At 44.6% G+C, this 24,247-nt stretch overlaps 1 protein-coding gene across 4 annotated transcripts in view; it reads left to right on the top strand.

The window, feature by feature from the left end:
- The window catches only part of PLEKHG4 (pleckstrin homology and RhoGEF domain containing G4), an 86,229-nt gene that overhangs the window by 37,325 nt on the left and 24,657 nt on the right, over positions 1 to 24,247 (top strand). For all 4 annotated transcript variants that reach the window (XM_014255503.2, XM_014255505.2, XM_014255504.2 and 1 more), the window contains exons 7-13: positions 763 to 849; positions 2,640 to 2,756; positions 4,980 to 5,078; positions 6,071 to 6,219; positions 18,954 to 19,092; positions 21,465 to 21,587; positions 22,099 to 22,290. In XM_014255503.2, coding sequence (XP_014110978.2) covers positions 763 to 849; positions 2,640 to 2,756; positions 4,980 to 5,078; positions 6,071 to 6,219; positions 18,954 to 19,092; positions 21,465 to 21,587; positions 22,099 to 22,290 — 906 coding nt within the window. The remainder of the gene's footprint in view (positions 1 to 762; positions 850 to 2,639; positions 2,757 to 4,979; positions 5,079 to 6,070; positions 6,220 to 18,953; positions 19,093 to 21,464; positions 21,588 to 22,098; positions 22,291 to 24,247) is intronic.

Here is a 24,247-nt window from a genome sequence, read left to right as displayed (position 1 = left end):
GTGGCACAACAGCTTAAATAGCTCTTCTCCTTGCTTTCCTGGTCCAGGCATCACATATGTAGGGAGCCCTGGTCTCCATGGTCTGGATCTGCCATGTTTCTCTCTTCCTGCTGTTGCTCTCTGCCTGTTTCTCACTTCCCTGTAGAATGCTTCTATAATTGGAGAGCTGCTCCTGGATCACTGAGTTTGAACTACAGCTGCCAAACATCCCTTGTATTTGGAATTTCTGTCAGTTTAACAGTAGAAACAGGATGCAAGTACTTGACTGTAAATTGGCAGTAAGTAGAGACAAGACAATGTTTTTGGCACTGGGTTGGGGGTGGAAAGCCACTTCCTTTTGATTAGGTGAAGTGACCAGGATAGTTATCAGGAAAAAACTTGGACACAGAACATGGGTTTTTGTTGGTTTTTTTTGTTTTGTTTTGTTTTGTTTTTTTTTAGTTCTTTTTTCTTTCTTTCTTTTTTTTTCCCTTGACTCACTTCCCTGTGCAGAAGGCAGAGCTTCTTTAGTACAGCCAACACCTGACCTTTTCCATTGCTTCCTTAAATATTGCAGGACTAGATGATCTGAAGCAAACTACCTTAAAGACCATCACTTTGGTACTCTGTAGACCAGCCTTCTTTAATTTCTGGTGACTGCCTTCCAGGCTTTGTAGATGCCTTTGAAGATGAATTTCAAACCTGTGTATGAACCTGGTGTGGTACATTCTCCTTAGTACCCAAGGCAGATCAGTAATGGATTTGTGCTCTGTTCTATTGTAGGAAATGGATCCTCACTGTATTCATGGTGTATTAATTCTGGTTGAAAAAGATATGACTTTTCGGATGGAGAAGCCACCAGCAGGACAGGTAATGGAACCATTTATCTGGACTTTGCTGGGCCACTCTTGATAACCTTTATTTAACTCTCCAGACAGCAAATTCCCTGTCATTGATGTATGCTTATTCTCACGTTAAATTTCTATAGGTGTCTTCTGTGTTTTGTGGTCGTGGTCTCTATGGGTGTGGTATTCTTTGGGTTGTAGTGTTTATGTGAGCTGAACAGATCTCTGTCATCTCTGTTTATTGCCACATCCATCAGTGACATTTGCGCCACAATTACGTCAGTCTGCTGGGGACTCAAAACACAGGGGGTTTGTTGGGAGCATGGATAACAGTATGGAGGAGCCCTGCACTATTAGCTAGAGATGCTTTTCATGTTCTCTCATTAACAAGAGGGGGAAATGCATGGTCAGGAAGAGATGACATGCTAAATCCTGAACTCCACCTTTGAAGGTGCTTGTTGCTTTCCTGGATTTTGCATCTCTTCTATTTCCTCTCCTCGTGCCTGCTGCTGCCAGTGGCTGAGAGACTTCTGCAGGAAGGGGGAGATGAGATGGGCATTTGTGTGACATTCCCTTTGTAGCTGAAATGTCTGGAAAGACCAACAGAAGGGAAAGTTACCACAGCATCACTGAACTCCCCCACTAGAAGTAAAACTGTCTTGGTATTCTATAGCTGTATGAGAAATGTAGGCTCCCAGCCACTCTGTGATGAGTGAACAGAGGATCAGACTTCATCGTAGTCCTCTCTCAGCTGCACCAAGACTGTTGCAAGCTACAAGAATGGACTGAAATTCTGTGTGCTGAAACTCTATAGGCCTCAGATTAGGCCAGGAGCTCCCTTTTGGCTCCTGTGGATGAAGATGTTGTGACAGGCATCAGTTTTACTGTGTGTGTGGTGTGGTGTCCCAAAAGGCTAAAGAATAACAAATGCTATTAGTCCATTTCCTTATTGCCCCCATTTGGAAGCATTTGGAGTCAGAATGGGGGGCTGCAGGCATGTACATGCAGGGAGAGCTACAGAAGATATTAAACACATTGAACAAACACAGAGGGTGTAGGAGGGAACAGAGGAAAGGCACTTAAACACATGGGCATGCAGGAGGAATTGGAAGCATCATCACAATTTTGTGAGGAGATAGAAACTTCACACTGTGCATGTGTGGGAGTTCAATGTCTGCACCTGAATTTGTGTGTCTGGGCTGGTTTCCATGTACCTGCAGGAGCACTTGTTGCTCTGGTGAGTGTAGAAATGCTTTGAGGTCCTGCAGACTTGCAGAAGGTAAGTTACCTGTGTCAAGATCCAAGAAACTCTTCGAGCAAATAGCTGCTGGTATGAGTGGAGAGATGAGGGCAGCGCAGAGGCTGCTCTGTTGCTCTTTTCCAGGAAGTGAGATGGGGAAGATGGGGGCTGGATTTAACCTCCCAGATTCTCCAAACAGATGTAAATCACAGCACAACTGTGGGAACATACGAGGGAGTTGCTCTGCTTACACCAGGAGGTACTGGCTCTGGAGAAGGCTGGATGCTTCCAGACTTCCATCACAGATGTTCTGCCTGGTGAAACAGCATGTTGTGGCCTGTATTCCTTCAGGGTTCACCCACTGAGCTGTTCAACAAGCTGCTCTAAGATTGAATTGTTGTTTTTTTTCCCTTCCTATTGTAGTTATATTGCAGCTACACACTGCATGCTGTGCTTCTGTGCAAGATAGATAAAGAAACTATGGATTCTGCCTTTTGTTAACCTTCCCCTCCTCCTCCAGTACTCACACCCTAATACAAGTGTGCTTTTTTCTTTTCCTTTCTATTTCTGTACAGTTTGAAGTTCTCACCTCCATGAAATCCCTCCATAAGCACATAGACAGCTCACAGCTGCCTCTAGAACTGGATGGGACCTTCCCATACTGCCACCAGGACTGGCTGAGCTTCCGCAGGGTGAGTAGGATGTCTTGTGTGCTTTGGTGTCTGAGAGAAGGAATGGCATGGTAACAGATGGGAACAAGAGGAACCTGTCAACAGCTGAACCTACAAGCATTAAAAGACAATGTTCCTGTAAAGCTGTGAATGCAAATGAATCTCTGGTATCAAAAAATTGATAATACTCTCTTCATAAGATGGGTACGCACTGGTCTCTTGGTGTGACTGCAGGAACTAAAGTTTTAGGTTTTTACTCATCTGCTTGAACTGCATTAATTCTTTATATTCTTTCTTGCCTTCAAAATATGGTCAGATCTGAAATGGAATTATGTTTTGTTGTGATACACAGTGGCTCTTGAGTTAGATGGGAGGGCAGGCGTCTGAAACTGATCTCAGGAGAAGATGTTAGTATCATGTTGCCATTGGACTAACAATGAAAAACTTGAGTGTAATGAGTTAAATCGTTTTGGTTTTGGAGCAGGTTCACCAGATCAAGCTGTTGTCTCCTTGGTAATATCTGCAGTCCTTGCATTAGTGAGACTTGGAAGTTCTGGATAATCAGTTCAGAATTCTTCTTCTAAGAATATCTTTTACTTCCAAGCAGCAGGGTAGACTGCAAGAAGCCTGCAGAGGCAGCATCCATGGTACTAATACCCAGCTCTGTGTGCGCTTGTGCTGTGGAGGGAGCCTGAGTGCTGTCAACCATGTGCTTGTTGAATCTTTAAAAGCTCTATTGAGTTTATTTGGCACACCAAGACGAGACAGGATTACATCTCTGTAAATCTACACACAAGCTGCCTGTCTTCACATTGAGTTTGCTCACCCTGGTGGTTGACAGAGTTGTCACCTCAGCTTCCAGAGGATCCAGTGGTCTTTTGGCTCTGACCTCGCTACCCAGAGTGCTGCGTGGTACAGTGCAACACTTGAAGCAGATCAAGATGGCACTGATAACACCACTGTGGTGCTGGTGGCAGGCTTCAGAACATTTGGCACGTACCAAACGTTAATGTATTTTTTCCAAATTACTTTAGAACCCTTTTTTTTTTAAAACTTAGATCTAAATGTACTTGTATGAACCTGTGCTGGTGCAGTAGAGGTACAGAGGCTTAATCTTGGTGCCCAGAATTGACTTTGAGAAGTTGAAGTTTATTTGGCAGTGATGAAGGAGAGAAACTTTTCAAGAAGTTATGGATTAGTTTAATGGACAGAGTTGAGAATACCTTGTGAGCTGAGGTGCTCTGTGTGCAGAAGAGTAATTCTTGAAGGAAGGACCATAATATCAGGCTACTTCTTGCCTTAGCATGTAAAGCATTACCAAAGGGAGTTTGTATGGGAATCATTCTGTATGGAATGCCTGTTTATACTGTGTGTGATAGTGACCCGTGTGCTCAGCTCCTTTAGCTCTGCAGCTATGTGGCAAACAGCATTTATTTCCTGTCTCAGTGGTCTCACCTGCATCCTGCCTGCTAATTTGTCACTGCTGGCCCTGTTCCAGCACTCCAGGGGAGGAGGGAGTTCAATTCAGGAAAGATTCAAACAGCTGCTTTTTTGTTTTGTTTTAAACATGGTTATTTTGGGATAACTGTTTCTCACTTCTCTTGATTTAAGTGGCTGGAGGGTGGCATCTGACAGTATTCAGGCTTTATATCACTAACTTTTCTAAAAAACAGTGCCTCATGAACCCTTATGAAATGTTTTGACTTTTTTTGTTTGTTTTTCTCCCTGCTTCCCCCCACCCTGAAGAGCGGAAGGATTTCAGATTTGTCCATAGGTTAACGTGCTTAATTTTGGAAGCTTTCCAGCTTCCTAATGTTTAATTTACACTACTTTTAGCATGAAATGATTTAAAGTAGAAAAATTCCAAGTACTTGTTTTATGTTTTGTTTCTCTGAAATTCATGCAGTGTGATTCATCTTCATGGAAAGTTACAAGAAATGCTAATAGAAGAATGTGAGACATAAGTGGACTGGGGTTTTTTTTCTGTAAAACATGATCCATCCAAACCATGAGTCTGCAGGTTTCTAAGGTCTACATAGAGGCCTTGGTCTAGTGTGATGCATCTGAAGCTTCTTATGGGCCTCTCTTCTTGCTGATACAGTCCCACTGAATGATCTAATTGAACCGTTGGATTAATTTGTTTGATCCTCTCTCATTTTTCTACTCCTAAGCTTCTGCAAGCTCAGAAGACTTTCCTGTCAGCCACGAGACAATAATCACTGCCTTGGTCTTTTCTTCTTGTAGAAGCTGGAATACTTGCTACTACGATGCCAGGGTGTTTGTGCCTTCCTTCAGGGAGCTATTAATAAAATGGAAAATGCAAAATTACCAGAAAAGGCTGAGGTAAGCATCTTGGATCAGAGGTGGACCTGAGACAGAAGAGAGCATAAGGCTGGATAGCTGCAGAAAAGCTGTAGCTTTGAATTTGCAAGCTGTAGTAGCAGGGTTTCCCAGTTCTTTTAGAAGCTAATCCAAATAAAGTGATAGAGGCTTCAGTGAGTTTGGAAGCAGATTGTCTGATGCCTCAGTGTCACCAAGGAGATCTCTCCAGCTGGGCTTGTTGCTGATGGGTGCTTGCTCCAGCACTGGGGTGCATTCTCAGCAGCTCCAGAGCTCTGTAGCTGGTACAAACTTTGGTGTGCCAGGTACAGAGCAGCTGCCTTGGGCTGTGCCACATTGGGTCAGCTTGAATGGCCTGGAATAAAATCAGATGACAGCTTAGTTCTGTGCTGTGGTTACAGCTTTGCTGCCTCCAGTACACAAGTTTGGAAGTGGGCAGGAAGGGGAAGGCACAAAGACCAAGCCTATGTGGTCACAAACTTTGTTTCTCTTAAGAAGCTGCTGTTCCCCTGACATAGTAGGGAATTGCTGCCAGCTCTGCACTGAGGGTCCCAATAGTAAATTAAGGATATGGTAGTGGCCTTCCTGCACACATCTGTGTATCCACAAACCCTTCACATGCATCTTGTCCCAAGGCTTGGAGCCATGCAGATCCAGGCTCTCAGAACAGTAGGAGCCAGGTGTGAGTGGGAAAAGAGGCTGGAAAACTTATTTCTTCTGTGCCCAGCTAATGGATGGGAACAACAATGGTGGGAATTGGGTCACAATTTTAGCCTGGTGGGGAAGGTATCAGGAGCATAAGGAGCACAGTTTATCACTTTAGACTTGTCAGACTGGAGAGAAACAGCTGTTGGAGCCACAGCTTCGCTTTTCCTAGAGCGGACCCAGGTGAGATGTAGTTTGGGTGTGTTTTGGTTTAAGTGCTGGTTTTTGCCTGTTCCCTCACTGCCTGTAGGTTGTGGTAACTGCTTTCCTCACTCTTGTGATCCCTCCAGGATGCAGCTGTGCTGCTGAGGAATTCAAGGCAGTTGATGAAGAACGTTCTTGAAGATGGAAGTTTGGTCAAGGTGCAGCAGGAGGGTGGAGCACTCCTGGCCAGGCTGGGGAAGGAGGAGTCTTGTGTCACCCTTACCCAAGACTACAGGTGAGCCCCCAGAGTAGGAGATGGAGATGGGCAAAAGGCAGGCACTGGGAGTCTCTCTGAGGTGCCCCATCATTGGTGCAGGCTGGAGAAGAGCTTTGTGTAGCAAGGAATTACACTGAAAACAGCAAAGGTGAAGAATGTAATGAATTTTACTCTTAGCTTGTTTTCTTCTTCCCCAGTCAAAAAACTAGCCCAGGTGGCTTCACTTAGATGGTTCAGCTTCCTTTTTCAAGCCAAATCAGGCTTATCTTCTGTAGTGGAGACAGAGCTGGATATTTTGGGTACCTGTAAAACACAAGCCTTAATTGATGATACCAGTGATGAATGTTTAGGTGCAGGCCATTATTGCTGTGTGATTTCCTAAGGCACTCCTTATGCAAGGGGATTTCCAAGGACTTTAGCTGTGAGGAATGCTTGCTGGCTGCAGCAGGCTCTGATCTCCTCGCACATTGGTACAGTTTGCACAAACAAATACTCACTGCCCATTTGTGGGGTTGATATGAGAAGCAGGGACTGAGAGAGCCCAGCTGTTTGACATCCTCAGGGCATTGCACAACTTGTGTTTGTGCTGTTAAAACACCTGAAGCCTATCAGCATGAGAAGGCCTCTGTGCTATGTGCTGTGCAAACAACAAGGTGGAAAGGCAGCCTTTGCACCCAGGAGCTTCCAGCCCAGTGTGAGATAAGTGCTGGCATGTGGGTGCAGATAAGGACGCAGGGGCTGGCAGGATGGTGTGGAATAGCTCTGTGCATCTGCAGCCTTGCTCTGGTTCAACTCTGTGTTGCCATCACAAACTGGGAGGTTTGAAGGGAGGGAATGAAGAGAAGATAACAAAGTAGTTGTGGAGTATCTCAACCAAACACTGTGAAAAGAACATTTCTCTTTTAAAATTCAGCAAGTGGATGATTATGCAAGTTGCTGCCTGTCACTGGAAGAAGAGGATCTACATTTTGGTGCAGAGAAGAGCAAGCTGTGTAACTGTTTCTGTTCCCTGCTTGCTGTGACTCCTGTCCAGAGCTCTGGCAGACTATGCAGACAGAGTTCTCTTGCTGAACTGGTGAAGTAATCTTGATGCAGTTTTGGATTGAATTGCTACAGTATAATCTTTTCATTCTCACATGACATGAGAAGCACAATAATGCAGGTTTTTGTGCTTTGTTTTGTTTAGTTTTTAAATTATTATCTATTTCACTTTAAGCAACACAGCAACTTTAGAGTCCTAGGAGAATGGGAGAATGTGCATGAGTTTTATGTTCTGTTTTGGTTTTAAGCTAAGCCTGTGTTTTTGTGCAGGGAAATTATCAACTTTGAGACCTGATCTGACAGAACCCCTAAGGATAATTAACTGCTTTGATTACTTTAGCAAGGGCAGGGGTGGGGAGTACACACAGAATTCTTTGATTGTACAGTGTTTGAGTGCATGCTGAAGCTGTGTAGCATGATCTCTGCTTAATTCAGGTTATATTCATTGCCTTCCAGTGTGAAGGGAAACTGTATGCCATGGCTCAAATATATGTGGCTCTCTGAAGCTTGAGGAGTGTAAATGAATATAGCAAGAGAAAGTTATTCTTTTCTAGGCTGTGGAGTAGTTGCAGAAACTAAAATTCATGCAGTATTTTAATTTTCATCTAACTTGGGGCAGAGGACTAAAGAAGTCCACTCTTTGTTGTTCCAGGATCCCTTCAAATGGGGAAGCAAGCTCTATAACTTGGCTAGAGAACTCTGTATAAGGCACTGTTGATTTTGGGTCCTCCAAGGCTTTGCACTTACTCCTTTCCTATCTGACTTGCAGATAGCAAAGGTTCTAAGCTCTGCTAATACTGTAAAGGTTATGATTTTCAAGGCTTCTGTAATAGATATGATCAAAACAGGGTAGAGACAAAATATTGGAATTGGCCAACTAAGCGTGGAGTGGCTGTTGATGTATGTAGGTCCAATATTTGATTTCTAACTGGTGATGTGTGAAAAGTGAACAGGACTACCTTTGTGTGTGCACTCATCAGGGTTTGTGGTACTGCTACTCTGAACTTTGAATTGTGAAACCTTGATCAATGCTTAACAGCCTAATTCCACACCCATTCTCCCAATACTTGAAATAAATTATTTACAAAAAGCAAGTCAAATGGCTTTACTCTTCTAAGACACCTTTTATCTCTATCACATGTCCCATTGTTGTCATTTTTTTATGTCTTGTGTGGTGCAAAAGTCTGACAAAACAGCATCATGACTACCAGGACTTCTTAGTCATAAGTTGAGGCCAGTTACGAACAGGTGACTGTCTGAATGTGCAGGAATTACATATAAATAGAGAATGCAATTTTAAGAGCAGTTTCCTGGACTTTTGGGTCCACTTAATTAAAATATGCCAACTACAAGTGGAGAACTAAAGGTAAAATTGTGGTTTTTAAAATTTTTTAAGAATAAAGATGACAAGTCCATCTCTATCTTCACCTTGGGATTAACCAAACAAGGCATTGACTTGCTTTTTTTTCCCAGCTGTCACGGATGTCTTTCTTGCTATTTTGTGGTTTCATGTGGATAAAGAACACTGGGAGCTGGGAAGAATAGAGATTGATAAACCCTTCTGAAAGTGCCTGACCACAGGCTGGAGATAATAAGTTAAAACAGGCAAGGAAGCAGGCATGTACTCAGTGCAGTCAGATGTTATCTGCCAAATACCTTTCAAGAGCACATGGCAAACAAGAATTGCTTTAGTCTTTCTTTAGTAATGAAACTCTTCTTGTGGGATTGGTTGTGGAACCTTCTCTGTTTGCTCTGCCCTCCTGGAGAGCAGACATGCCCTTTGGAGCATTTTGTAGCACATTGCAGTGGGATCTCGTTGCTGCTCGGGTCTGACCTGGGATTTGTGAAGCTTTGCTAAGCCAGTGCCACAGGTTCTTCCCTGCAGAAGTTGAATTCATTCCATCATAGATGTGGGCATGCAGGAGGGACGTCTTGTGCTCCATCCATTTGTTTCTTGAACAGATGATTTAAGAGCTTCCAGGAGTCTCATCCTGAGATGCTATAGCACCACAGCACTGGCTTTGACCCATAACTGCTAACCTTGTGAGCTGATCAGGAGACTTCATACTCCTTTCTCCACCAGGTACGACTATAAAAGATAGCCTTACCTTTCCAGCTGCTTATCCAAAAAATGAAAGACTTCTCCAAGCAGTCTGTCTGGAGCTCTGCCTTTTCCCAGTTTGGGAAGGAGGAGCTCAGTTACCAGAATACACATCCTGCAGGCAGCTCATTGCAGGGAGTTGGCTTAGGGGCTGTGTTGTGCTCAGCTGGTCTCTCTGAGATCTCCCACCTCCAGCAAGACCAGGCTGAATTTGGCCTGGAGTTGGTGTAGGTGTGGCACTGATGAGCCAGTGTCTTTGTGGTGCCTCTTTAAGTGCTGTAATGATAGGGCTGGCCACCTAGAGGTGCAGGGGGATTGCTGGAGGTGGCATTGCCACTTGCTCACTGTTGGTGGATTTAAAGCCAGCACATTTGCCTTCACACCATCCACTGTGCTGAAGGCTCAGTGCTTCTCCAGGTCTGTTAGCTGAACTCTTCGAGGTTTTGCTGTCCCAGTCTTTCTGGGGCTGAAATGCAGAGCTGTTAGCCTAGCCGAAGTTCCTCTTGGTAAATGTGGCCATATGGCACAGAGACCTCCATCACTTCAGTGCTGTTAATACTTCCTTTTGTACTTTCAAACAGGAACTTTTTTAATAACCGTGATCTTTTTAGTAAGGTAGGTAGAGTTGGTTAGTAGGTGTAGCTTTGGCTTCTGGCTATCTAGTGCAGTGATAACTAACCTGTAGCTTGCAGGCAACTCACTGAGCCAGCAGTGAAATGTGGACTAATGTATTGCTGCTTCTGTAGTGGATGTCAAAAACTTACAGTTTATGATGGAAATAGTATGATGGAAATATCAGAGAAGTCAGGCAGCAGCAGTGGGAGCTCTTGCTGAAGTGGGGCTGTGATGTGGGGCTGGGCAGCAAGGCCAGGATCCTTTTAACCTGGTTTTTAGCCAGGTGCTTTTCACTGTTATTCTCATTATTGCTGCTCTTCTAGCATAGCCAAGAGCTGGAAATGTGTGCCTAGGCAAGTGCCCAGTGAATGCCTTTTGTCTTGTACATGTGTTAGGAGTCAAAAGTAAAGAAGGTATAACTATTTTATATGAATATATAGATGGTTTATACTAGTATAACCAGAATGAACTTGCAGGCTCTATCATGAACCCCTCTTCTCACTGTGGCACAGGAGTGGGATTGTGTCATGCTCTTCATGGTGATGGGCAAGATAATCCCAAGCCTAGAGGTGAGAGCTGAAAGGAAAAAAACCTCAGATGGTGAAGGAATGATCATGTTGAGTGCTTGGCTCTGTGCAACATGGAACCAGAAAAAGTTTAATCTCTTCCCTCAAGCTCCTCATCTGAAAAGAATCTGTGCTTGCAAGCTGTGAATAAGTATCTTATAAATAGATGGAGGAGTGAATTCTCCTTTGTTTGCAGAAGGCAGTATAGTTAGTCTCTGTATTTTGAGGGTGGAGTGGCTAGAGCCAAGAGCTGGTTTTGTGAGCTGGCTATTTTTAGTGTGGCTTGGTGATCTAGTTGGAAGCCCTGGGTGGGGACTTGAGCTATGCAGAGGTAATGGACAGTACAGAACAGACTTCCTGAGCAGCAGCTGCCAGGTTCCTGGTAGTGGACCTGACTCAGTTAAAGTGTCAGGGTGATCTTACAGCTAAGAGCCTCCACAGTTTATGTTCTGGCTTCCACATGAATTACTGAGACTCTGGGTCTACTTGGAAGCTGTGGCCAGTTAACGATGCAGTGGGGTGTAGCTGTGTGGTGCTGCAGACCTTGTGTTTGTGGATCTTCAGCAAGATCTTGCTAGTAGAAACTCCTGGGATGTTACAGGGCGTGCATGTGCCATTCTGAAAAGTGGTGTATGACCTCCCTGGATGTAAACCTGGATAATGTACAGGCTCTCTGCCCCCTGCCAAGGGACTGCACAGCACTGTCTGAAGCTTGGGTAGTCGGAGAGACTAAGCTGATCATCCAAAATGTGGAACAAGTTGGGAGCAAGGTTAGGGGAGAGATAGGTGTCTGGTGTCTAAGTCCCAGTTTGGGAAGACTGAGATGGCTGGACTTCTCAGTTTGTAAGGTATAGTGTGTGCACTGTCAAACTGACAGCTGCTGCCATAGGCTGGTGGTCATAGCCAGGCATCTTACACTGGGAAATCCTTCCTGGAGGCATTACTGTCTGCTGCCATCCCTTTTCTGCTTTAGAGATGTGTGTCTGCTGTGGCTCTGTGTGTTTGTACATGCTTCAGAAGGTGTTAATGCTTGTGTCCCTCTCACTGATGGCAGTTGAACTGGTGCCTGCTCATCTTTGTGCCTCTCTGGGAGCTTTGGGAGCCTCTCATGCTACCACTTTGCCACAGTGTGTCCTCCTGATGCGATCTGCGAGAGGCACCTTTCGTTGTAGGTTTCCATGTTCTTCCTGTGGATCTAAATGCTAAAACCTCCATCTTGAGACAAGATGTATATACTCAGTATACCTTTGAAGGTATGAAAAAACCTGCTTAAATTATGGCCTCAAAGGCTACCACGAGACGCCTCTGCGCTGTTGCTGGTGACACAGAAGGTGCTGATGAGCACTAAGCTTTTGGCCAAGCATGGGTGGCAGTGCTCTTCTCTGGCCTTATTTGTTTGTGTCAGGTGGAGGGAGGAGCGCAGGGCCATGTTTCTACCCAAACACACACTGTGCTACTTGGTATTCATTTTGGTTACAGTCTAACCTGTTCCCTCTGTTTGGGTGGTAGTTTGAGCCTAGTAAAAAGCACTTACGCTCGCATTAAACAAATCTTGCTGCTCCACACATAAAGGAGAGTGGAGCTGGGGCTGTTGTCATTCTGAGTGCATGAAGTGCTGTGAGACGTCAATTGTGGCATTTGCAGAGAGCTAAAAGATTGCAGAGTTCTGTCTAGGTAAGTTTTCATTGTCCTCTTGGGTTTTTATGGGATTATTCCCCTCAGCTCCCTTTCTGTTTTTTTTCTGCTGTCTTATGACCTAAATCTTCTTGGATTCAGTGAGAATTTACCCAGAAGACTCCAGTTTTGCTTGTTTTTGTTTGCAATGCTTGTCATGCCAATAGGGCATTAGGTAATTAATGATACACTGTGTTTTATCTGTTTAAAAATATTATGGAAAAAATTGTGAAAAGTTTCCAGTATAGGATGTTAGCTGAACTGCCTGACATTCCTTCCTCAGCCCTGGCTATCCCACAAGCACCATTTTTTATATAACTGTGTTGGGATAGATACTGCTGTTGCTGGGCTGGTTAATAGCATAATCCCTGCTATTATATGGATCATAGCCATGGAAATGGGCAAAAGACATGTCAGTGAAATAGGGATGTGGCTTTAAATGACAGTGTGTATGTATTTGAGTAGGGCATCTTGAAAGCCTGGTGGTCCCAGCTTCAGGAACACAGCTCTTAGACTGGTGCATTTGACAAGGATATAAAGTATAAACATAAGCAAGTTAATGTACATTAGACAAGGTTTCTAGGTAGAAATTGCTTACAGCTGGTAGAAAACCACATCTTGAGGCTCAGTGTTCCCAGAATAGTGTTTCCAAATCCTGTCCAAGGCTCTCCTGCACATGGAGCTTTCACCATGAACAGGATACTTGTTGGTTTGGGATTTCTTACGGCTTTTTTTTTTCCAGTCAGTTTTAGGGATCTTACTGGGATTTAAAATCAACCAGCATCTGAACACAGTTTTATTGTAACTGAATGCAAGCCAGACAGGAGAAAGAAACAAAGGTCACATCTTGGGACTGTGTTTAGACACTTGTTTAACTGTCTGCATTGATCCCTTGACTTTTAAAGGAATTTCTGAGTGTATTTCTGCTAAAAACACATTTAAACAAACTGTGCTCCAGAAGAGACTTGGCACTTGTGGTCTGCAGTTCGTTGTATTAATTGGATGGTTTGCTCCCAGGTCAGGTAACCTAGTGAGGAGGGATTCAGCCAGGTCTGTGGTCTTGACCTCAGTGGGAACAGGCATCCCACAGGCAACCACAGATTTGGTGTTTGAGCTCTGTGCCTTTGAAAGGACACCTCAGGGTTCTAGAAGATGTACCCAGTTCCTCAGATACTTTTCTCAGGGGATTGAAACCATCATGGCTATTTGTGTGCTGCAGAGAATAATTAGTTTATTTAGCTGTATCTGCTTTAGCTTTGCTCTGGCTAGCTTGAAATTTAACCTCAGCTGCTTGGGAAGCTCTCAGCTCAAAGAGCAGGACTGTGCATTTGAGGTTGTCCTCCTTTTATGGGATCATTATAAATATTGCACTTATGTAGATTGCTACCAAAATGCAGTAATAACCAAGAATTTCTTGTCCTGCAAAATGTCCCTCAGGCAAACAGGACTGTCCCTGCTGACCTGGAAGGATTTCCAGAAGCATTGCTTAGGATGTTTTAGGTGGTTTGTAGCACACATGGTCTGGGTGATGTCATTGGACTAATCCATCCTTTAAACCTCCTAGTTTCCAGATCCTATTAATTTTCTTCTAAAACCTGTAGGGACATCCATCCACAAGGGAAGTTCAGCACCAAGAGTGAAAGACTAGATGAGGCTGATGTTGTAACATTTGACTGTGTTCTTCTAAATTACAGAACAAATCAGATTAAGGATATCTTATTTTCCCATTACAAATTAGCTGCCCTATACTTTCCCAAACCCCAGCAAATACACTACCAAAATGTAGTATTTCCTTCCATCCGTGAGTTTTTGCCATTTTAAAATTGACCAAGGCTGGTCAGAGGATGAATTCCTGATTTCAGCCCTTTTGTTAGATCTGCTGTTCTTGCTGTTTGTCGTAATAGTTCTTGAAGGGGCAGACAGTGCAGAATAGTGATGGTTCTGCTGCTCCCTTCCCTGTTTGCATCTCACTGACATTGGCAGGCATGGCTCAGGCAGCACCTGCTCTTTGATTCTGCTGGATGCTTCTTCTGTGGCCATCTATTTTTTGAAAACAAAACAGGTATTTTGCTTTGAAAACTAAAGTGTAACTCTCCAAGGCTGGCTTTTTTTGAAGAATGGATTGAGACAGAAATGGTCTTTCTAAATTATAGGTTTAAAATTACCCTACCATTATACAACAGCTTGGCACTTCTCCAGAAAACTGAAGACATTTGGAACCTTTTCCACTGAAATGATAATTGCCCAATGAAAACAGGATTTGGGGAAGCATAAACTTGACATCAAGCTAGTCCTTTTTGCTATAAATTATATTGACTCTTCACTATTGCAAAATTGCTTCTTGTGATTTGACCGTGGAAGAATGTAGTGAAAGACTCTTATTACCACACTCCCGTGTGCAGGGAAATTGCAATACATCCACACAAATCTGAGCTGAGATGAAACTTTCCACTGACTTCAAACAACTCTGCCGTTCGTGCTCAGAGTTGCACAGGCCACTATTAAAATATCTTTAAAATCCTTAACAACCAGGTGTTTCCTTTGTGTGCCAAGATGGAAGTCACTTTTTTCTTCAACCAAATTTTCAATATTTTGTTTGTTTAAGCTGCCTTGAAGGTTCTGAAGGACAGAAATTAAAAACTTCTGAGTCTAAAGCTGAAAAAAAAAAGATAATCCTGTGAAGTATAATTTTTCCCATAAAACTCCCTGTTTCAGGATATTATGGAGTTTACTAGTGTACTAGAAATCATTTAGGAAGTTTTTAAGATCTAGATCAACAAATGGGTGTGTGTGTGTGTGTAAATAGATAAACACATGTACAGAGGTTTGGGAGAACAGGCTTAATGCCTAGTGAATCTTTTCTGGGAGCACTGAAGTGCCCAAGTGAATTGAAAAAACAAGCTTTCCCATGGACTCTGAGTGGTTTCTTTGGCTCAGTTTGCCTACCTACTTTATAGTACAGCATGGAAAGGCTTATATTTTCCTCTGTGTAAGAGAGTAAAAGATGAATGTTAGTCAGAGAGCCTGTCTGGTTGGTAAAAGTGAACTGTCAGGGGCTGACAACATATGAATGGAGTTACCTTGGAGATGCAACAGAAGACCAACAACTAGACATTGAGGTTTTAATGAATGCTTGCCAAGTGAGGCAGAATGTATGAAAACAGTGTGGCTGGTCCTGGAAACAAAGAGCTGAGGTTCTGGGATGCTGGAGGAACTCACAGAGGAGCAGGAATAGTATAAAGCCACACCTGAAGTTGTTTGGTGACTCTGAACCCAGAGGAGCTGTTCAGAAACGTTTTTTCTGTGTGTGTTGTTTGCAGTCACTCAGGAAACCATTGGCAGGATGATGAGAAGGGGCAGCCTTAGAGTGGTGAATTGTGGCTGATAAGGACATCAATAGCCTGCTGCAAGCATTCACAGAGGAAAAAAAAGATCACTTAAATGACAAGAGTAAGGGATTTTGGCTTGTATAACCCCAAACAGCCCAACTTACTGATAAGAATTCATTTCCAGCCTTATGAACTAAATTTTCTATCTAGTCCCTGTTTATAGCATAAACTCCCAAATGCATCCCAGATGACTTCAGGTAAGTTTGAGATGCTTGTGGGTCAGTAAAGCAAAGATTTTCTGTGTGTGTCTTCAGTGATAGTGTCACTTTTAGTACCATTGCATCAGCTGAGATAGGGGGAAGGTGACTGATGTGCATAGATGTGTAGATTCTGTACATTTGTAGCTGCCACATGATTTACTGAGATATGTATTTTACAATTGCGTCCAATGGGGCAAAGAGCTCACTTCTAAACTGGAGCTCCCTTCCACCTTCTGCAAAGGCACATAAAGGCTTGGTTGGATTGAGATCGTCAGAGGCAGGGTAACTCCTTCTGTGGGAGGAATGTGTGGGGCCAGAAGTGTTGTTTGGGGTGACTTTTACTCTGTCCTTTAGTTGGGCACCAAGCAGCTCACTCAAGCCCCTTTTGCTGAAATGGGTTCCTTGGACTTGGGTTGGTGGGCCAGCAGGAGTACTTTATTGCTGCAGTTTTGAATCTGACTTTCCCTGGTGGGGGGTTTGCTGATCATAAGGCCAGCATCGGTCTCAAGTGGGCTCCAAGAGAATGGTGTTTTCCACAGTGGCACAGTGGAAAAGCCTCTTTACACAGTGACCTTGTGGTACACCTATTTCTGGTTAAAAAAAAACCTTGAAATGTGAGTTTTGGTAGCTTTTTTTTTTATAATCACTTCCTATCCCTCTACCTTGAGGGTGATTTCCCCCCCCCCTCCAGTGTTGCAGTGTTGTCTTCAGGAAAGCCAGTGTTTTGTGACTTTGGGAAGTGTGCTGTCTACTCTGCTAGAATCTGTAGTCTTTATTAGCCCAGGTTGCTACTGGCTCCTGTCAAGGAAAACTACTCAGACTTAAAACAGGGGGGTTGTTTCCTCTGGGTATGGAAAGGGGCAGGGTGGGACTCCCTGGCTCCTGTCCCCTAATCAGATCATACTCTGTGCTAGGTCATGCAGTGCTAGAGCTGGAACCCTTGTCTCAGGTCCCTGTGCCATCAGGTGGCCCTCTGACAATACCACGTTAAGTACTGAAGCCATGGATGCTCACTTTGTCACTGGCTTGGGTGGACATAAGGACTTCTATTACAGAAAGGTCTAGCAGGTCAGTCTGGCTTGCTAACAAGTGCCATCAAAGAAGTAGCATCAACACCAAAGTGATTTCCATGGAAGCTCAGGGAAAGGTTTGAAAAATATTTTGCCTCATGAGGGGGTAATTGAAAATGTTTGCATATAGCAGCATGGAATGCCTAAAGTTATAGGTGCTTGATTGTCTGTGCCAGTGGGAGGAAGTGTTTGCTGTATCCATGTGTTTTCCTCAGTGGATGAGAGCATTCATGCCAGCAGGGAATTCAGCCCTGTGGGAGTAAGGCCGAAGGGTGTCTGCCTGTCTGGCCATGAGTATGCTGGAGACTTACTCAGAAAATGGGACTTGACAGATACGCTCTGCTGCACAAAACCGAACTGCATTAATGGTGTTGCCAAATTTAACTTGCAGCCATCGTCCCAACTTTTTCTCATTAACTGTCCCAGCTGTGTCACTGCTGCTGACTGGAACTTGCCTCCACAACCTGCTGTATAAACACTTTCCAGAGCTCAGCTTGGACAATGATTATTGACTCTGCTGCTGTGAGTTTCCTGGGTTGGATCTGAGTCTGTCCATAAGAAAGGGTTACAAAACAGAAGGCTCATATCATCACGGTTTGTTTATGGCGGTTTTGGGAAATGCCAGAGCAGTGCTACAGCTCAGATCTTTCCATTGAAGCCTGCAGATTCTCTGTAGAGAACCTGTCTGCTCTGCACTGCGGTAGCACTGATCTTAGTCCAGAAACTATTTGAGTATTTTTGGCTGCACTTTGGAGAAATTAGTTCAGTCTAATGGCATTTCAAAGAGGGAAAACAAAAGTATCTAAGAGCCTGAGGTTTGAGAAGTTGGCTGTTGCACACTGGGTGGAATTCTGAATGGAAAAATAGTGTGGATTTCTGATATGCAGAGCTAGTTGTCCAGACCTATGGCACTACTTCATGTCAATGAAAACTACAGGATGACTGCTACTAAACGCTCATATTTGGTTGCATTTCATAGGTTCAAGACTGCCTGTAAACCCAGACAGAAATAAACATGTATGCTGAATTGTTTTGAATTATATTCCATTGGCAATATTAGCTACCTATTTTGCAAGTGTTTTAGATAATTTAAATAACATGATAAAAAAGCCATGCTCTAATAAGTCAGAAGGTTGTAAGACAATGACATGAAAATTGGTTTAGAATGAGTACAGGAGATGACCAGGCAGCTGAACATGCCAGTGCAGAGCACAGCTGAAGGAGGCTGTAGTGTTTTCTTGTAGCTGTCTCTTGAGCCCGTAATTGTAGGAGGGGAAATCTGGAAGCAAAAGAAATACAAGAAGAATAACCTTGAATGCTCTTCTGTCTCCTGGATCCCAAGCCTGTGCTGGAGAGGTGTTGTACACATCTAAAAGGATCTTCCTAATACTCACCATCTTACCAAGACTGTGGTTGCAGCATCTGAGGGCACTGGGCTCTGTCCTGACCCCTCCATGCCTGCCTGTGTGTTGTGGACCAGGCTGGCAGGGAGAGTGCCTCCTGGTGTTGCCTGCCTGGCTTTGGTCAGCACGGCTGCCTGTGGAAGGTAGGGAGCTCAATCTATGAATCTCTTCAGCACAGCACTGTAAAATCTGATTTCTTCTGGCACTGAGTTGTTGTACGCTTTGCATTTTTGTTTGGCTGGTGTAAATCCTGAGTGTAAGTGGGGCATCAGGCACTTAATATTGTTGTTGCCACTCAGGAGAGATTTGCTTACTAGTGGTGGCTTATTTACCTAATTAAATTCAAATGATGGTTAGACGCTGAAACTGCTTGACCCTGTGTTTTGTGAAAATCCATTGATGCAACAATCTATGTTTACGAAAAGCTGAAAGTGTGAGAAAGACGGTAAATCTTGCGAGGAGCCTGGCTGGGAGGAAATGCTCTTGTCCTTCCTGCCGGGTTATCTGCATTGGGGTCAGAGTGGTGAATCATGGTAATGTACAAGGAGCAGCAGTATTCTTTTCTGTTCTCCATATGCAGATGGCCAGTGTGGGTCCCATGGGGAGGGTGACTGGAGCACTGTTGTTGGCCAGGTTGTGTTTGCATGAAACACATAATGCAAAAGCCTTGACCAGACCTGTGTCCCCTTGCAGAGATGCACTCGATGCTGCCAGCGTGCTTTATAATCAAGTTGATGAGGGTGTTCACCGACTGGTGATGCTGTCAAACAAGCGCATCCAGGAACTGGAGCTGGTGATGGAGTTCGAGAAAGTGGAAAAGTGTTTTAAGGAGGTAATGCCTACCTGTCAGTTCCAGTGACTGCTGTCCTCTGACTGTGTGTTCCACAGCAGGTACTGGGCCTGCTGATCTGTTGTGTGAAGGTGTACAGTGATGCTTGATGCTTAAAAAGAACAACTGAACAAAAAAATTTGAGATAGAGTTTCAGCAGTGCTGAGAATCAAGCCATTTATTTCTCTGGTATCTCTTGATGCCAGGTGAAAGTCCCCTGGCTTCTCTCTAGGTGTGGATCAGTCAAACCCCATAAACGTCTGTGAAGTGGCTCATAGGTAAGCAATACACTTGGAGGTTGGGTGTCTTTTTTGACCCTCTCAGTGAACTTGTTGATGAGGCATTCTTCATACTTCGTCTTGAGAAGCAGCAGAGTGATGACAAGCTGATAGTAAGTCTGCTTGTCCCCTTTGGGCTGTAGCTCCTGCAGGGTTTGCTGACATCCTGTTGCTGAATAACCCTGCCCCACACTGGCTGCCCATCCCTGTTATGTACTCTGTTGTTTAGATTCCTGTGCTCTTCTCAGGTCCCTGATATCTGATAAGACCAGGCACACTCCTTCCCCTCCGGGTGCAGCACCAGGCGCACTCAGTTTGCCTCTGGGTGCAGCCCTCTATACAGGCTCCAGGAAGGGAACAGCCTGTTATCCTTAGCCCAAGAGCCATGCTCAACCTCCCACCCCCTGCACTTCTGTGGAACCTTCAGCTTCCCTTTGTTTAGTGCTTGTTGAAACTCTTGACAGCCATGGGATAACTGAAGCAAACAGGGACTGGCTTTCAGAACGACCTTTGAAACCTGTAGCCATGTTAATAGAGGACCTCAAAAAGTCATAAAGCAGCTCAGGTCTGAGGATCCCACAAGAGCTGATCAGTCCTTTCAGTGTTGCAGATCCCAGATGTACCATGTTGCAGATCCCTAAGCCTGAACTCAGCTTTGAGGTTATGGAGTCGCATGATCTCCTGTGCTGTAACTCATCAACAATGAGAAGTTTTTGTCTTTAAAAATCACTATTAGGATAAATTTCACCATTGTTCTTCTGGGATTCTGGGCTCCTCTCCTCTGGTAGAAACTGGATTTGCAAAGGAGGCTATAGCCTACCTAGTGTTTTCACAGGCCAAGGTGGATCCAGGTGTTTTAATGACTTCCCATTTGGAGGCAGACACTTGGGCGCCTTGCAGGATGTGTTCAGGACAAGAAGTGTTTTGCAAGAACCTGGTAGAGACTCTTGTTAAACATACAGGTTCCTAATACCAAACAGAAATAAAAAGAGGCACAAAAGTAAGCACTGCAACCTATTTCTGCTTTAAGCTGAACTTCATTTTTTTGTTGAATTGAGTAACACGCAACTGTTCCCAGCGTACTTTGCTTGTAGATCACCAATGATGGCAGCACCTGCTCCTGCTATTAAGCCTGCCTGGGAGATCTGTACAGCAGCAGTGTGCCTCTCTGCAGTACTGGGAACCCACCACCATCTCTTCCTCTTGCCAGTGGGCTTGCTCCTTGTAACCTCACAGTCTACAGAACTAGGAGTTTGTCCTTGAGTATGAGGTTGAGTACTGGGATATGGATTCAGGTGACATAGGAAAACAGGATGCGTGGGCGTTAGGAAGCACTTAGTCTGTCCCTTCCCCCAGGTGCACCTATGCCTGGAGCATTACAGACAAGTTTACCAGCCTGTTTTTAAAACCTAGTGATGATGGAGATGCTGTGTTATCCTGCCTGGCCTCCTATGACTGCTTTGCTTTTAGGATGCTCTTGTTTGTCAGTCCTCTGCCCCTCTTTGAGGATATGGGCTGATAACTGCGGCAGTAGCTGGGCTCCACTGATGAACATGCAGTTCCTCAGCTTTGCTGCTCAGCTTTGTGGAGAGCTGCCTTCAGAAAACCAGTAGCTGAGAGTCCCAGAGAACCATGAAACATTGCAGATAGGGAGAATCCATCAATACATTCACACTGACATAGTTCATGTCCTGCCAATCAGAAAAGGGAAGTGATGTAGGAAATCTAGCAGCAAGGAGTTTTGATCCCAGTTGGGGATAACAATAATAATAGTCAGGCCAGTCTGCAGGTTGCAGAGCTTGCTTTAGACCATGGCTCACCCAAAACAGAGCCCAGGCAGCCACTTGTCCTGTTTATGCCTAAGGCTAGTGAGCAATAGCAGAGCTTTTCAATTACTCTGTAACCTGAAGTGGAAAAACTCCTAGCAGGAGGCTCAGACTGAAATGTCGGAGTCAGGGGGAGAAGTCTACACACATTCTTTCCAGTAATGAGATGACCAGCATTATGAGAGCAATTCCTTGGTCTTTCCACATGAAGGCCTACGTTGGTGAGTAGTACAGGGTGACTAACAAGCAGGGCTTATCCCTTTTCTTCTAGGTCAGCAGTTGGATTGAGAATGTTGGCAGAAAACGGCTAAAGGAAACCATCAACCTGGATGATTCTTTGGAGATGCTGCTTCAAACACAAAAGCAGTTCAAGGAGTTTGATCTTATTGCCAGTGTAAGTGTTGTTGGATGGGAAAATTACATTCTCCAGCATCTGAGTTGGTAGCATGTGTGTCTTGTATGTGCTCAGCCAAACACATGCTAAGAGGGTTCATTACCAAAGTGTGTGTCATTCCATCTCACTACATAGTATCCCTGCTCTCCTTTTGCAGACAAAGCCGCCAGCTCAACACTTAGTAGATGGCACTTACCAGTCTTGGGGAAAATAACTACTAGGATGAAAGATGGATTTTTTTGTTCCTCCTTTGATGTGTTTGTAACACTGCCTTTTTCTGATCCTGATTGAGCCATGGTCTTGCTGTGTAGGCCTTTACAAGCTGCTGTGTGACAAGTGTAAATCATAAGAAGTCAGGCTTCGGAATTCTACTGTAAACAAAGACTCCGCAGTGCATGTGACTTGAACCTTAAAAACCTGACTAATTAGCCCTAGCTGTTAATGGCCTTGAAGACTACTTACTGTTGATTCCAGGTCTCTATCCTCATAAGCAATTCCTTTTTGTTTTCAGGAATATTGCAAAAGGGGTCAGGAAGCATTAAAGAAGATGAATCAGTGGGAAGACTTTTCGTTTGTGGATGTGCATTCTTACAGGGTAAAGCTGCAGACCTATGAAGATCAGCTGGAGGAGTTCTGCACCCAGCTAGATGAAACGAGGCACCGAGTCTGTGAAACAGTCAGGCTGTATGAATTCTTTGACAAGGTAAGACAAGGCATCTGCTGCACAGAGGAAGATGTAAAAAGTCTGCTTGGACTCAGTCCAGTGCTGGATTGTTTATGAAAGGTGTGAAATGTAGTATTTGCCCCATCAAGGGAGCTGGATCTATAACCTGTAGCAGTCCCCTCATGCTTATGTGTCAGCAGTGAATTTTTTCAAGTCCGTATGTGGGAGAAGGAGTGGGTGTGTCTTCCAGAAAATGTCCACATCTGTTAAGTATAGACGTTTTCTGCTCTCTGAGCTGGAGCTTTTTAACCCCTTTCATGGCCACAGTGGATGGAAGGATGATGGTAGTGCTGGCTCTGATGAGAAGAGCCAAGATACGCGCTGATTGTGTCCAGTCTTGGCCGCCAAGGCAGGGTAGGCTGGCTGTATTTTCCTGCTATATCCTTACACACTGGCAAATTCAGCCTGTTGACCCATCAGCAGTAGCACTCTGCTCTTCAGTCCTAAATACAGCCCAACTCCTCCCATGTGGAGGCCTGCATGAGGAAAGGGGGCGCCAGACAGGAGAGGTGGATAATGTGGCTGGCTGAGGGAACAAGGGATCCCTGGATCATCACAGGGATCTGGGAAGCAGGAGGAGAGGATGTGTGTGGTGACTGTTCTGAGTGCCTGACCTTCCCACCTGTTTGGTTTAGTGCAGATGCACCCATTTAGCAGATCTGCAGTTGGATTTGGTGTTCTTTAATTTCTAAAGTTGCAGATGAATAGGCAGTAGGATCTTCTAAGTGCACTTTAAAATACAACTTTGGCAAAAACAGAAGGCCAGGAAGTCTGTGCTCCATTTATTCCACACTTGTACAAACATTGGGTATTGAAGTTCTCAAATTCCAGAAAGAATGGAGACTAAAAGTTAAGCTGTACCAGATGTAGGTGCCACTTAGTTGCTGTCTCTGAGCTGCGTTGGCAGCCAGAAGTGCTCAGGGGAGGAGGGAGGAAATTCAACTAAACATGAAAATGTGGAAAAGCATCCTGTTTGAGGCAAAAAAGTGTAGAAGGCAGCCCAGAACACTGCTGTCAGGGCAGTGAGGATTGAGTTTGGTGATGCTCTGCAGGTCCGCTCTGGCTCATCTCTGCAGTGTACTGGCAGGTGGGGGACCCTCTTGCTGTGGAAATACGTAATTTTTTTTTCACCCCAATGGAGAGAGAAGTGCCTCCCATGCCATAGGAGAATGGCAAGAACCTGTGCTTTTCTACCTCACTGAATAGAGATGTTTCAGGGACTGCTCTGGTACTTGAACACCCCTTGCCACCATGGGGGATTCTGGGAAGGGTTTTCTCATGTTTCTTCTGATAAATTGAGGCACACAAAACCACCAAGCCCTACTTGGCATATTGACAATTCTGCAGCCAAGCCAAACATTGGTCATATGTGAACCCATCCAGCCAGAGCTGGAGGTCTCTGGAGCACAAATGTAGACTGTAGCGCATGATCATTGAACCATACAATGTTTTGAGCTTGAAGGGTTTTTAAAGGAATCATCCGGTTCCAACTTCCCTGGTACAGGCAGGGATGACACCCACTAGACCAGGCTGCTACAAGCCCCCATCCTGGCTTTGGGCACTTACAGGGATGGGGTGACCACAGCTTCTCTGAATAACCTATGCTAGGGCTTCACCACCCTCACAGGGAAGAATTTCTTCCTAATATCCAATCTAATCCTGCCTTTTACTCCATGCCCTTGTCCCAAGTCCCTCTCCAACTCTCTTGGAGCCCCTTCAGATTCTGCAAGGTCCCCCCAAAGCTTCCAGGCTGCTCAGTGCTCTGTTCAGGCATGGAAATTACATTCTGCTGGTAGCTCTTGGGCTGCCAGGATAGCTGGACATGACTCTATAGCGGTGTGTTCCTCCACAGCTTCAAATCCTTTTCAGGGCCAGGGTCATTTCTAGCGATACAAATGCTACATAGATCCCAACAGTGGCCCATTAATTTTCTGAG

The sequence above is a fragment of the Pseudopodoces humilis genome, chromosome 14, assembly GCF_049639895.1.
Source record: "Pseudopodoces humilis isolate 2021_Gansu_Grassland_sample_001 chromosome 14, ASM4963989v1, whole genome shotgun sequence".
NCBI lineage: Eukaryota > Metazoa > Chordata > Aves > Passeriformes > Paridae > Pseudopodoces > Pseudopodoces humilis.
This window is presented reverse-complemented; position numbering and strand designations above follow the sequence as displayed.